The sequence below is a fragment of the Haemorhous mexicanus genome, chromosome 13 (genome assembly GCF_027477595.1).
Source record: "Haemorhous mexicanus isolate bHaeMex1 chromosome 13, bHaeMex1.pri, whole genome shotgun sequence".
In the NCBI taxonomy this organism is placed as follows: Eukaryota; Metazoa; Chordata; class Aves; order Passeriformes; family Fringillidae; genus Haemorhous; species Haemorhous mexicanus.
Window position 1 is genome coordinate 15831373 of NC_082353.1, and position 15099 is coordinate 15846471.

Below are 15099 nucleotides of genomic sequence, written 5' to 3' on the forward strand. Positions count from 1 at the left end.
TTGGGTTGGAAGGGAACTTAAGGATCCTTTTCCACCACCCCTGCCACAGGCAAGGAATTTTCCACTAGACCAGGTTGCTCCGAGCCATGTCTGACCTGGCCTTGGACACTTCCAGGGATGGGCATCCAGTTTCTCTGGGTAACCTGTTCCAGTGCCTCATCACCCTCACAGGAAAGACTTTTCTTCCCAACATCACTTCCCCAGGGGAGGCCTGGATGCTGGGTACAGCATTTCTGATGGGTCTCTTTTTGCAGGAAAGGAGGGAACACCTAAACCAAACAGCATCATGCACCCTGTCCTGTGATGAGATGCAGCATCTCTGGTTCTCTAAGCCAAAAGAACCAAAACCCTCTGGGTCTAGGATTTATTAAAGACACTGAGCTGTGCTGGGAACTTACAGGAACTCTGTGCCACTTCCTCTTCTTGTACAAGGATGAAAAGCCCTGTGTGTGGGGGGGAGGAAAACCCAAGGAATATCAGATGGCCATCTGGCCTTCAGTAAAATGCTTATCTTTTAAGAGGAGGAAAATAAGTTAAAGAGTCCAGTGGGTTCAAACTGGAATGGGGAGGATAAAGGCAATGCAAACATTTGATTACAGGTTGAGGTTAAAGCTCTTCATTCAGCTTTGGTGCAAAAAAGTCATGGGCAAAAATACCAGAGGTGTGGGAAGAAATCAGGCAGAAAACTCAGACTTAAAATCAAATTTATTTAGAGGAAGAATGACTTTACAAGAGGTTGATACTGATAACTAAAAAGGAAGATAAATAAAAGCTTGTTACAAAACCAAGTGGATTCCGGTAAGTTACAGAAAAATTGAAGAATTTTACAGTCAACAACCTGCTCACTTTTTACATAATTACAAATTAACATACAGCAATTAGGTTTTACCCTCTTCTTTAAAAATCCTTTTTTCCCAACTTTTTTTTCTTTATGGGTCCAACATGAAAAGGCAAAGCTTTTTTTTTTTTCCTTTTTTTTTTTTTTTAATAAGAAACAAACCAAAAACAGAGGTATATCAGGTTATTACAATACACCTCAATGTTCTGGGAATTACTCAAGTGCATTCCATATTAGTACAAAATAAACACCAGGCTAAACTTTAACCATAGGCGAACTGAACCGGACACAGATTTTTATTTCATTTTTTCTTGAGTCAGTGTTTAATATTGATAAAGAAAATAGTAGCATTACTTTACAGCATGGAAAGGATGGATACCTATAGACAGCTTAAATACATACAAAGCTCATAGCTGTATGCAAAGCAGTGAGTGTTATCCTGTTCCCCCCTCCCCCCTAGCAATGGAAGCTGAACTATATTTGGGCAAAGCATCAGTGTCAGTGAAATGCATGTGGAAGGAAAGGGCACAGAGCCCTGGAAATGCAGGTGTGAAGGGAGGTGGTGTTACACTTCTCATGACTGAAGAGCACAAGGTGTAGGAGATTTGGCCAGTTCAGCTCGCCTATATTTAAAAGTTAGCTGTATCACCAATGAAGAATTGTGGATTGCTGCCCCTTCTGACAAATGAAGCAAGAGTTACGAGCAGCAGGGGAGGTTTTTTATTTAAAGGGGTGCCCTAAATCATGATAAATTCCCAAACCTGGCCAGCAGGCACAATAACTTCCAGAGTTCTGGTTAACAAGGAATGTTTTGTGGGATTTTAGCAGATACTTTCCTGTGTCCCCAGCCCAGTCCTCCCTTGCTCCATGCCATAGATATCCTAGACAGCTTCCTTGGGATTTGGCACCTGAAGAACCTCTTCTGACTAGGTGGCATGTGGAAGGACTGGAATTGGGTGTTTCAGCAACAGCTGTGATGTCTCCTAGTGACTCAAGGAAGGTGCAAAAGTGATTGGACTCTCTGGATGCAAATCCACACAAGCTGATGGCATTACTGTGCTGCCACACCTCCGGAGGGAAGAGTCCACCCTCAGTGGGGATGACAGCTCCTGTCCCAGGGAGGGCACTGGGAGGTGAACAGTGGCCTGGACAGTAAATACCTTGGTGCATGGAAAGGGCCTCGCTTATTTGGATGCATCCCCTCACATCTCCTTCACTCTGAGTTTCTGCAAGGAAAAGGAGATGGAGGGAAAACCACTGGGGAGGCTGCTTCCCTACCTGCCATGAGTAAGGTGATGGTGAAGCTGACATAGGCTCTCCTGGGGGATGTACCTGAGCCAACAGAAGCCAATTCTCTTGTTCTGCCACTTAACCTATCTGCAGTGGGACTGTAGATTAGACAGATTCACACCCACTTTGCTCTAAAAATAATACAAAAAGCTTGGCCCTTCCTCCCCTCTCGGGGAAAAGCCAAACCAAACCAGGAACACCCCTACTTGAAGCTCTGATTTTGCTGGGGATACAGAGGGGGAAGCAATGGCAAAACTGATTGTCTCCAAATAACCATAATTAAAAGGGGCAAGACCAGTTCCATTTAAAGTGCTTTATGGCATCAAACTGACATCAAGTTACATGTTGAGATGATCACTTCATTGAAAAGAATCTAAGGCCAAGCCCACACAGCCCCCAGCCTTTGCTACAGCTACTCTCTGCTGCTGGGTATTCTGGCACCCCCAGCTAATACTGGCCACTTCTCTACTTGTCTGAGCCCACACTCTCACTTTCCCTGGACACTGAAACCCCTCCTGTTGGGCACTGGCAAAGACCAGCCCAAGAAAAGCCCAAGAAAATCAAATCTGATTTCTGCCCTCCAAGAAACACCTGCACAAACAGCTCCAAGAGCCCTCACAGGATCCTCTTTCCTCCAACAACACGGGCTTCAAAGAGATGTTTTTGAATCTACTCCGAGTCCCAGGAACCCCATGCAAAACATCCCAAATGGGATCTAGGGACCGGCTCTGGGAACTAGCAGCAGGCTGGGCTGAAGAAATAACATGCTTTCAACAACTGCAGGATGGATGCCAGGCATGGAACTGGAGCAAATGCAATTTTAAGGCCAGGAAGAGGAAAGGTTTTGGTGCTGTCAAGCTGGGACAATACTCAAGCAGACAATGCTAGACAACCTTCAGGGATCAGAGCAGGAATCTGACTCTGGGAACCTATGCCAAGCCTTTCCAAAGAAAACCTGAGATGGGAAAAATAAAAGGCTAAAGAGATAAAAAGAAGCCCTTACCTTCCTAAAGGTGAAAGAAGGAGGAAGCAGTGTGGGAGGAGAGGCTTCATTCCAAAAAAGTGAATAATAGAGTAACAGACATCCTCCAGAGACAAAGGTCTGTCCACCAGAATTTAAGACACAAACAGCTTGGTACACCGGATTTCTGGTCAGTGTATTTCTGACTCACATCTCTGGTTTCTGTCAAGGAACCACAGGGACCTTGGGAGATCACTCAGTCAATAGTATTTGCACTTCAGACACTGAATGCTCTTTTTGATTTGCACAGGTCAGGAGAGATGGTGAAGCCAGGCAGACTCAACCCAGCTGCTCTGGGCCACTCATCTGCCTTTCGGTGCCCTTCTCAGAGCCATGGGACATTGCTGTGCTGTGAATACAGCATGTGCTGGGACTGGGGAAAAGACAGTGGGATAAACTGAAAAGTTCCTAGTGGCAAAGGCTGTTCCAGACTGAGGGAACTCAGAGGCACCCGTGCCCTGATCTCTGCTCACACAACAGCACATGAACCACACACTGCTTTGGTTTGCAGAAATTTCAGCCAGGCCCATTTGTGTTTGCAGATGTATGAACAGCAGGGCAGAGTTACTTTCTGAAGTTGGTGGTTTTCCTATGAAAAGGTAACTCCACACCACCAGCACGTGCTTCCTTCAGCACCCCTCAGGTCCTGGAGAGCAACTAGAGCCTCACATCACTGCAAGGCACTCCAAGCTTTGCTTTTTCCTTTGCCTCCAAAGGGAATGAGAAAACCTAACCAAAATGTTTAAACATGAAAACTAACTGACAGGAGGAGCCTTGTCTGAAGTCGTTGTGTCTTTTTCCAGACTTTTTTTTGGCCTGAAGATGCTCTGCCTTGAAGAAAGCTCTCAGCTGAAAATTGTGTTACTTTGGGCATGGAATGAGCTGTAAAGCAGCACTGCCCAACCCCATGGTTTGTAGGAAACAGGAGATGAGAACATTTGGTTTACCAATCTTTTGGTAAGAAAACAAAGCACATAAACAAACAAAAAAAAAAAAAGGGGGGGGGGTGGAAAGAGAAAAAAAGCCTCAAACTATTCCCCAAACAAAAGCAAAAGTAAAAAGAAATAAAAAAATAAAACCAAGTAAACTTTTAAAAAAACTCTTTCAGATAAAATGAAAGATAAATATTTTTGCAAGCCCTGCTTGCAATTAAGAACAAGCACCAAATAATATTTAAAAAAAAGACAAAATAAAAATAAATCTCAACCCTTTTTCCTTTCATTTTTTTTTCTCTTTTTCTTTTGAGTTTTAATAGTGTAGAGAGCTTCCAAAGCAAGCAGGGTTCCTGCACCAAGACAGCCCAGCCCAAGCATCCACCTCACCATCAATGCTGCTGGCACTCATCAGCACTAACTCTGAAAATTGCTGCGGGTCACCAGCTCATGACAAGCCTGAGAACAAACTGAAACCAAACAATAGTACAAGAAGAGAAATTATTTGTTATTTCAAAGAAAAAAAAAATACTGGTAGGAAAGGAAATGTACCTGACAGCTTCAAACTCTTGAGCAAAACCTTGACCTATTTTGAAGCTGGTAACCATTTACAAATCCACTTGGGTAATTCTCCTGACAGGGTTTGGAAGAAAGGTGATTTTTGAGAAAATTATGTCTTGTTCCATTTCTTCTGCCCCACTGAACACATGCCTGAATTCCACAACTCTACAGACACCCCACAGCTGGCACAGCAAGAGCTGCCCTTGGACCTTCCTGTTCTGCACAGACACTCCACCCCAGAGGCCATGGGGACATACCATGCTGGCCTCTGGACCTGTCCCACAGGGGGTTTGTCCATCAGAACCTTTTTCTCCCCAGAAATGGTTCCTAAGTGCCTGGTGTTGCACAGCCATAGGGACAGGAGCCATCTCCTTGGAGCTTGCCCCATCTCACTGACCTGCTCAGACACTGCTGCTCTCACTCTGCCTCAGACACCAGCAGGGCAAGTGAGAAAATCCAGAGAAACAGAAGCCCAACAGCAGCACAAAAAGCAGGCTAAGAAAAACACAAAGAACAGAATAAAGATCCCTAGAAGCAGATTTTTAGCCACCACCCCCCCCACCCCCCCCCCCAGTCATTAGCCTCATATGGGGATGTCAATGCAACTGGAGAGCTCTATTCTGGCAAAAACATAATCTTTACTTTGGGGATGGGAGGGAGTGAGCTGGAGCTAAAAGAGATTGTGTAAAAAAAATGTTGCTTACTGTTGTTTCCATTTGAACAGTCTGTTCTGGCTCCCTGGGATTGCCTTACCAGCCTACCAAAATTCTCTTTTCTGTGCCATTTTAAATCTACCCAATAATGTTCTGCTTGACTCTAGAAACAGTTTAACATTTTATTCTTCTGCTCCACAGAAATCATTCAGAATGATTTTAAGATTTTAACTTTTATCCTCTGAGTTGTTGCTTCTGAATGCTGTTACTGCTTCCTGGTGTAATGTACCCTTCTGAAACCAAACATCCCCTATCTCATGAGCACAAAAGGGGTGTGCAGGTCACTGTGGTACAGTCGGAGCAGTAAGGGCAAGATATTTAATATCTACACACTCCCTGAAAGTCTTCAGGTATCATCCATTCCCACGGGTGGACCTTGGCTGTAGGGACTGTAAGTATATCCCAGTGGATACATAGATACATATATTACATATACAGTATATCTATATATGCCAGTGTGTACGCACCATTTGTAGAGTCCTAATCTTTTGCTAAATGCTTGGTTTTGGTTCTTTTCCCCAGAAAAGGGGAATTTGAAGGCACAGACCCCTTAAGGCTCTGTTCTCTCATCCTTTAGCAGTAAGAAGAGACAGACAGCATCTATCCCAATCCATTTGACCCCAGGTTTGCACAGGGAGATGGTCCTGTGTGCCGTGCAGGCACAGCCTCTGCAGGGAGAATTCACCTAAAACCACAGGAGAGAGGCCCTTATCCACCACTTAGCAGACTTCAGAACTTTTTTTTTATTTAAAACCTCCAGATGCTCGTCCAGCGCAGGCACCAGCCGCGTGCTGTGTCACAGGCAGGGAGATGTCCACGGTGCCAATGCCACCACTGGAACAGTCCATGCTCAGCAGAAGATCTCCTCACCCTCTGGAGCTGCTTCTGACGAGTGAGAATCTGTAAAAAGAGCACGTGGGAATCACTATGGGAGCACAGGGACACAGCAGGCAGAGCAGGGCTCTGTGTGCATAGAAACCCCACTGTCTGCCAAATCCACCAGGCCCCTTAAAAGATGTTCAGCTCCCTGATGAGCTACCATGAAATTACACCTTGTAATGGGTGAGATTTCCTGTGCACAAGCTGGAAAACATCAGTGAGCTAGCATGAATGAAACTGGTCATCCGGGCATGTGATCAAATTTCATGTGGGTCAGAGGTTTGAGGTGCAGCTCTGAGTCCTAAGGGGATGCAAAACTATCGGACCAAAAAAAAAAAAACCTGAATGTTTTTGTTTCAGATCAAGAGACAAAACAGACCAGCTTGAGGGGAGAGGCCAGCAGAAGGCTTGTGGGTATCATTTCCAAAGTGCCACAGAGCTAAAGCAGACATCAATGCCTCAGGAGCTGCAAGAGCCAGGAGCATCCCAGCAGCAGCTCCTTCTGAAAGCACTGACACTGAGGCAGAACATTTTCCTCCTTCAAGCAGAGAATCCAGCCCATGGAGGCTGCTCAGGATGGGATGGGAAGGGAAGAAACAATGAGAAGAATGAGTGACCCTCTGACAACCCCAGGGGCTGCAGAACAGGCAGAAACACCCACACAAAATCACTTCAGGCTGAGAAGTCCACTCAGCACAGATGCTCTTCCCCATCCCTGTGTCACCATCCTCATTTCAAGCCAGATTTTGTGGCTTCCACAAGTTCACTGGCTGCAGGAAAACAGCCAGCTTACCAACCCTGAAGAGCTGTGAGCTGCCCTGACACTCACCAGACTGCTGGGAGCGATGTCCCCTGCCCTTTTTCTTCTTTTCCTTCTTCTCCTTTGGTTTGGCTAAACTGAAGAGGCGAGTAGGCATCTGGGTCTGCTCCTCAGCTGCCTTGTTAGTCTGGTTTGTTGTGCTAAGCAAATGGAAAGTGCTTTTCTCTTTGTGTGTCCTTGAAAGACTGTTCCTTTTGGGGGAGACAGACAGTTCTGCATCAAAGTGCCCTTGTTTAGGAAGGGAAGGGTTCTTCTGCATGGAGGATTCGTCAGTGCTGGACTGGGAGGAGACTCTGGCAAGTTTCTCATGTAGATTTGAAACCTAGAAAGGAAAAGTGTTTGATGAAAGAGGCTAGCAGAGAACATGGATAGAAAAGGCATGTTCCAGACCACTCACAGAGGCTGCTCTTGTGAACATCCAGCCCATTCACCAGGTAAAACAACGTCCCCATCCAGGCAAAGTAAAGAGAGAAAAGCCCCCTCTGTTCAAGATGAAAATATGAGGCACAAAAAGAGTAACACTCCACTATCTTTTGCTCCTACATGCACTCTGCTATGTATCAACAAGCCAAGGGCAAATATTCTCTAAGATCTCAATAGCAAGACTCACCCTGCATCGTTTGCACACACAGATGGTGGCAGGAGGCCAAGGAGCAGCGTGCCTCTCTGGGAAGGGAACGCCAGCACACGGCACAGGAGCACCATGTGTCAAAGGAAGCCTTCCCAAGCAAAAGATGAAAGCAAAAGCATTTTTCCTGATTTTTTTTTCCCTAACGGCTGTCTCAGGATGTAATTGAGCTTGCACATTCAAAGGGAAGATCAAAACAAGCCCAACAAAGCTTGACTGAACACTCTATTAATAGCTCTGCAATGTCAGTCAGATACCTGCTTTGAGAAGGTGCTTCCTTCTCCTAAATCTCTTAGGCCTTGCAGGCATTTTACCTCTCAGCTTCCCCCACAACACCCATGCCCCTTGTCTGCAAGTGCTTGGAGCTGGAACAGCTTCACTGGCTGCTTGGAAAACTTCTGGCTTGATCAGAAGCCAGGTAGGAGGGAGCAGGACCTCCTTTGGTGATGAGCTTTTCAGAGCTCACTGCTCAGCTCCACAATTAGGCCGTTCAGGCATCGAAAATCATTCTCATTCTGCAATCCAACGTTTATAAACTAACTCTGCTACAGCTCTAAGCAAATTACAGTCAGAATTAGTGACTTACAAACAAACAAATGATCAACAGGCTAAAGGATTAAATTCAGTCCATGTTTTGCCAGTAGTGCTGGCTCTCCTCAGTCAGACTGCTGCACAGTTGTAAAGGAATAAACCTTAGCTTGCTGAAAAATGCCCAAACCAGGATCTGTGTGTTGGTTTTTCTTTGTGCTTGTGAGCAGACACCAGAAGCCTCTTCCAGCAGAGCTGGGGACCTTTGCTCACTGAGCCACAACTGGACTGCAGGTGCTCGGTCTTTCAGGACAGGGGCAATGCCATCTCTTTGCTGGATATTGAGAATGCTTCTGGAGATGGATGTCAGCACGTGAACTTGCCCTGCAGCTATCAGCTTCACAAGTGGTTTCTGTGACAGCTGGAGGCTGCAGGTTACCCACAACACTTAGGCTGTTTCTGTGAAGGATATCCCCTCTGCCTGACTGCACCCCAGAGCTCAGCCCCTGGGTGAAGGCCAACATCAGGCAGCGTCAACCTCCTGGGACTGCCTGGGGCACCTTCCCTGGGAGCCTGCCACCTCCTGTCTGCCATCCCCCAACACACAGACAGGACAGTGGGCAGAGCTCACTGACCAGGCACCCCCAATACATCATGTAGCACCAACACCGGCAGTGCCTCAGCAGCTCCAGAGGTGCAAAACCAGCAGCACTGCACATCCTATGTGAGGGAAGAGCCAATCTTAAATACCAGAGCCCACATGTCTGGCAGCTGTGAGGGGCATGCAGTTCACCCAGGAGCTGGCTGGGAGTTCCCTGCAGGGATCAGCTTCCCAAGGAGCCTGGCTGCCGACATCATTTACCTGGTTGTGGTCAGGCTCCTGCCGCATCTGAGCAAATCTCACGTCCTGCTTCAGCTGCACCTTCTCCCTCTCCAGCTGCTTCTGCACCGCGCGCAGCCTCTCCAGGTCGAGCTGGTAGGCCGCCTTCTTCACCTGCAGCTCCTCCCGCTCCCGCTCCAGCTCCTGCCTCAGCCTCTGCAGCTGCTCCTCGCGCTGCGCCAGCTCGGCCTCGTGCTCCGCCAGCTCCTTCTCACGGACTTCCCACTCCTTCTCCCTCCTCCTCCTCTCCTCCTGGTGCTGCGTCTGCTGCTTCTTCAGGTTGGCCAGCTCCTGGCGCTGCTTCTCCAGGTTGCGCTGCTTCTCCTGCTCCAGCAGCGAGGTGGGCCGGGAGGAGCTTCGGCTCGGAGCCCTCTCGCTCAGAGCCAGCTTCTGGTCCTCGATGTAGGTGTCCTGCTGCAGCACCACGCCCTGGCAGAGAGGAGACAGAGATCACTGCAGCATCCCCTCCCATCCCTGAAAACCTCAGGGTGCTGTACTGAAGCCCTTCTGATCCCAGCCCAGCACTGCTGCCTGGTTACCAGAGCAGGCTGGCAAAGCAGCTCCCCCAGCAGCTTCCCAAATTCAGGCCAGCACTGGTTCCCTTAGGCAGCAGCTCATTCCCTGAGCCTGCAAGCTGGCTGTGGGGTGTCCAGCCATGCAGGGCTGTGACACAAGGGGCAAAGCACAACAAGCAGCTCAGGCAAGCAGGGTGTGGGAGCAAGATGAAGGGCTAAGCCTACCTGCAAAGCAGTGAGCAGCTTATGGAGGCTGGTAATGGTTTGGAGGACCTGCTGCAAGAAAACAGAAGCATTGCTGTTAGATCTCACTGGGTGCTGGGTATGTGGACAGCACCTTCTCTTGCTCTGTGTCCCACCAGTGGGTCTGACAAGCTGCACAGCCATCCCTCTGCACCTGGCTTTTCCTCATTCTTTCCTTGCAAAGACTGCATCAGCCCCCAGTACACCAACAGATCCCTTGAACATCTCCCAGAAGTGCCTGGCATCACCTTCTTCCCTTCCCTAGCTGTCACTGCAGCAGGGGAAGGAACATCTATCTGCAGAGGCACCTCCTGGCACAGAGCTCATGGGAAGTCCTGGGCTGTCTCTGCAAACCATTTCCCACAACATCAGCTTGCTCAAGAACGAGCTGAATAATTGAGATGAAGCCCAGAAGTTCACTTAAGAATTTCAGGAAAAAAATTTCAAGGGGGAAAAAAAAAAGCAACCTTTAAATAGATGTGGACTATTTGTACCCTTCTCCCCCAGCTGACCCATACAAGACCCACTGCCACCAGGCAGAAAAGCTGCACTACAGCAGGCAACACAAGTACAGAAGGTATGTTCTTGGAGGCTTTCTGAAAGTACAGAAATGCAAACACCTCATGCATCAATACAGAGCAAGCTACTTTGGAGTTATGCTCTATCCCTAAATTTAGCCTAGTTAAAAATTTCTCTGAATCTCTCATATCCTACAATTAATTTCAAGAAGAAAAAAGAGCACTTCAGTATTTGCAGTAGTGGAGTGATAGCCAGTATTAAGAGAACTGCTTCTCATTTTGTCATTAATGCTAATTGGGAGTTATGAATGTGTATCAAAGGGAGAATAGAAATCTAATTGCCCCAATTCACTGCACCTGCAACATAAAATTAAACTCTCTCTGTCTGCAGATGCACAATAAATACAGCCCTGTGCATCCTGGTGGTAATTAACCCTTGCTGCTAATAATCAGCACATATCATCTTGCTGGCAAGCAGATGACAATCAGTGAATTCTCTGTCTAAACATCCAAGGTTAAACAAATAAATGACACAGTGGGTTCAGCTTAATGTATTTAAAAGTCTAGATGTGCTTCAGCAAATTAAATGTGTTTTCTTCTACATTATCACCTATTGAGACAAATTCTCTAGCCACTTAAATGAAGAGAACAGCTGAGCAATGGAATCAATTCTTACCTCGTTATCCCTTTTCAGCATGAACATCAAATTAGCATTTCCACCCTATGACAAGATCACAAATTTAATATGAGGACAATGAAAAATCATAGCAAATGTCTTCTGAAGCTGAACTAATGACACATCCATTAAACATTCCCCTCCACTTTCCATTTTGGGAGAATTCATGCATGTTTTTAGGCCATTTAGAATCATAGAGAATAAAATGTTAATTAGGTATTATTTTGCACTTATGTGATGGATTGATCCCCAGAAAGAAAAGGTGCAGTGTTGTAGCTGACCTTAGCATTTCAGTAACACTGCAAAATTAAACAAATGCTTTGGCTGACCTGCAGACAGATGGTAGCTAACCTGTGCCATTAAAGAGTACAGCTGATTTGCAGTGGTTTTCAAGTCAGTGGTTTTGCATGCACATTTCACCTTTTATTTTATTTTTAACTTATTAGGATGTAGCTAATTGTCAAGAAATTTTCAGGCATTTTTTAAGGCTAGAGCTGTCACTCCTGAAATCTGAACTCAGTGGAGGCAGACACACAAATCAAGTCATACCTTCTTTAAAATGCTGTCTGACTCTGTTCTGCGAAGGTCCTGAGCATCATCACCTTCATCTTTCACTCCACCTAAAGGAAGAAGCCAGCATTGACATCAGTTATTCAACATTTTAAGGCAGAGATGAACTTGCTAAAGTCTGAGGAATTTAATACAGGAAACTCACGTGTTCCACAAAAGCGGACACAGAGCTCTTGACATTTTAACTAAATGAATTTGAGCCCTAAATATACGGAACACGTCAGCACTACCAGAAAAAGTGGATGTGAATTTAGATTAGGGTTGACTTTGGTTTCAGAGAATGTGCTGATAAATTCAGCTATTAGCTGGTGCTCTGTCTAGCCCCTGCACTGCTGCCTCCTACCACAGAATACTTGCTGAGAAGACATGAGGCAGCATAAGAGCAGATGGAGGATGATAACAGAATCATATCAGGGTATATTATTGCAGGTATAGTTTCAATGCCTTTCTTGTGCAAGTTAATTTACATCTGGGTCAGATACTGCTGTGCAACACCCTGTGTAATTCTATGCTAACCATTTATCATTAACCTTAGCTATCAGATACCTGGATCTTCAAAGGGGCACTGTGTTTCTCTTTCTAACTTCCCCCTGGATGGCTCATATCAGTGCTCCTGAGCGGGACTGAGCTGACCTGTGGGGACATGAGGGCTCTGACCCTCCCCCTGTGCTGCCCTTCTGCTCAAAAGGAGTCACACAGACCTTCCATCCTCTAGCTCTTGCCAGGACTATTGTACTCCCATTGCCAGCTGAGATGCAGCCCATGGGGAAAACCCACACCTGCAGTGGCAACTTTCCTTCTGCCACTCTTAAAGACTTTACATAAACCTGAATCTGCAGCAGTGTGAAGGACACCACAGCTGGTGTGAAGGCCCTCTCCTCCCCCCACCCCCGAGGCTGGCTCTGCTGTTAGAGGCTGACCCTCAAGTCCTCCTAACAGACCTGCTCTCCTGCGCCACGTCCTGGGACCTTCCACCTCTCTGCAGGAGGAAACTCCTCCCTTCTGCTTTGCTGGAGGGGAGAACGAAGGGGAGTCATGTTATAAGCCTTGCCCGAGGTTTCACAGGTTGTGAACAGAAGAACTGGAGAGAATGCCAGGTTTCATACCTCCTGGGCAGAACAAATAGGCCCTGCATTCTTTTCCCAAAAATCTCCCAAGACCCTACAACTACTGAATTAGAATCAGAGGGTATTTCTACAGAAAACTTGGATTTGGGCAAAAGCCCGAAGTTGTCCCATTCATCGTTGCAACAGAGAGAGGCACAGCCCTCAACAAACCCCTCCAGTGTGAGTATATTTGTCATCATGATGACAAGGCTTTTGGGGCTCTCCAGGAGAGCTGGGAGAGTCTCTACATAGTTCTCATGTCTGACTGTCTGGAGCTAACACTGCTCCTTTAATGCAGGAGGTCAGACGAGGTCCAACGATGCCAGTGCTGAGACAGACACTAGCGCAGCAAAACTGGTTGTATTGGGAGTGTGAGTAAGACCACAGAGAAAGGAATTTGAGGACAGGGAAGTTTCTGATGACTAGAGCAAAGAAAGAGGGCATTGGGAAGCAGCCAAGTATGCAGCTGAAATAAGTAGTCACGCATTTCTTTGGGAGAGACTTAATTGGAGGAATAATACATGCAGATGTAGGTGGAACACAAATGCACAGAGAGCAAAGACAGGAGAGAAGGTGTTTGATTCAGCAATTTCCACATCCATTTGTAAATGCAACAGCATCAGGCTCCTGCTGGGAAGAAAAGTGAAGAACAAAGAACAGACCTGTAGATATTACAATAATAACATGAAGAAACTAATTTATTGAGAAGCCAAATGCTTTCATGTGGCACATAAGTAAAATAGCAAGTATTACTTAGAGAGAGCACAGAGAGGAGTGAAGAGTTCAGATGTTTAACTCTTGTATAGCCACAGGTTCTCAGCTACCATCAATACACCTGTACATAGGCTTTTTTTCCTAATCTGTGATTTAATCTGTCACCTATTACTGGAGAGGAGTTGTGAAACCCAAACCACCAGCTGAAGTCCTTCTGAAGCAAGAGGATACGATGACGTGTGTTATTAACAAATTTTGATGAGCACACACAGAACTACTCACCCTTGGAGGCGTTCATCTGATGACTGTCAAATCCTCCAAAAGTTTCTGCCCTTCTAGGGAGTGAGATGGGGCCAACTCCTCCCTCCTGATCCATGGCAGTGCTGCTGACCTGCTGTCCGAGGGCAGTGCCCAGGCTCCTGCTCACCAGGTGTTGTAGCAGTTCAACTGATAGAAAGCAGCAATGTCTTTGTTAAAGCCCACCTCAGGTTTCTGAGCTATCTTCATCCCTGCCTGAGCTCAGGTCAGAAATTATTTGGTGTTCAAAGAATCTAGGTTTCTGTGACAATGATGTGAACAGTACACATTGCCCCTGCAAAAACTCACTCTGTCTGACCACTAACACCTACTCTTGGAGCTCTGCAAAAAGCTTACACCTCCCTCTCTTCCTTCAGGCAACCTCAATGTTCTCTGACAACAGCATTTAATAATTTTAGCCTCTCCAAAGATCATACTGGAAAGTAGCCTGAGTTTCCACCTACCCTTGCCTTTGTCAACAGAACTGCTTGTCCCTTGCAGGCACCACAAGTGCCTGCTGGAACCCAAGCCCCACCATCACATCTTGCTGAGACTGAAGAACAGCAAAAGCCTGGATGGTCCAAATTTCAGCCAAGGATAAATCCCATGTTGTTCCTGACCCCAAAGCAAGTTCAATGTATGGTTTTCTTTGTGCTGACTTTCCTGCCCTCTTTCAACACCCCTGCAATACCCGCTTCCTTTCCTGGTCCTCATCCTCATGATCTGTCCCTGAGACAATACCATGACGAGCAGTTTCTCCTTATCTCATTATTCTGACAAAGAGAAGATGTCCCCTGCAAAACTGGTGCTTGAGAAATGATGCCTTCACTGATAGTAACCAATTATAGTTGGTTACTATAATTTACATGTCACATGACTGGCTCACCTTCATTTATTGCTGCTTTCATGATTTCCTCTCCTTTTGGAGCCTCTTCTGTGTTGGCTCTGAAGAGCAGCCTAGAGCCTGGTGTCTCCTCCTGCACAGAACTCTCTGCCATATCCTGGAAGATCTTTGTCTTCTCCTCCAGCAAGAGCAGGATCTGTTTATCCTTCTGCTGAAGTTGTTCTGTGGGGGTGAACAGAAAACAGGGATGAAGACAAAATAAAAGCTTTGGCAAGGAAACCTGAGCTATTCCTGAGATACTGGCCCCATCTAGTGGAGTATGACAATATGTGTTGGGCTTGGCAGCACGACAGTGCCCTGGGCAATCTGGCACAGCAGGCTCGGAAAATAAATAATGCAAGGAAGGTAATCTGCAAACCAGGACTGCAGTTATTTGCTGGATGCAGGATTGAAAAAAGTCACACTTCGACCACAAAACCCAATACAAAAACTCCCATACATTTTTCCACAATGGCCCCCCAGCTCT

General features: G+C 46.4%; 1 protein-coding gene across 13 annotated transcripts in view; it reads right to left on the reverse strand.

Moving 5' to 3' along the window:
- Positions 1-687: 687 nt before the first annotated feature.
- Positions 688-15099, reverse strand: part of AKAP13 (A-kinase anchoring protein 13) — a 209474-nt gene continuing 195062 nt past the window's right edge. For 9 of the 13 annotated variants that reach the window (XM_059858562.1, XM_059858568.1, XM_059858560.1 and 6 more), the window contains 9 exons: positions 14616-14795; positions 13715-13879; positions 12554-12622; positions 11592-11662; positions 11043-11087; positions 9831-9881; positions 9073-9519; positions 7064-7376; positions 688-6255 (listed from right to left, as the gene is read on the reverse strand). In XM_059858562.1, the coding sequence (XP_059714545.1) occupies positions 6206-6255; positions 7064-7376; positions 9073-9519; positions 9831-9881; positions 11043-11087; positions 11592-11662; positions 12554-12622; positions 13715-13879; positions 14616-14795 (1391 nt within the window). In that variant the 3' untranslated portion in view covers positions 688-6205. The remainder of the gene's footprint in view (positions 6256-7063; positions 7377-9072; positions 9520-9830; positions 9882-11042; positions 11088-11591; positions 11663-12553; positions 12623-13714; positions 13880-14615; positions 14796-15099) is intronic. The other 4 variants (XM_059858565.1, XM_059858573.1, XM_059858563.1 and 1 more) reach the window with 3 other exon arrangements.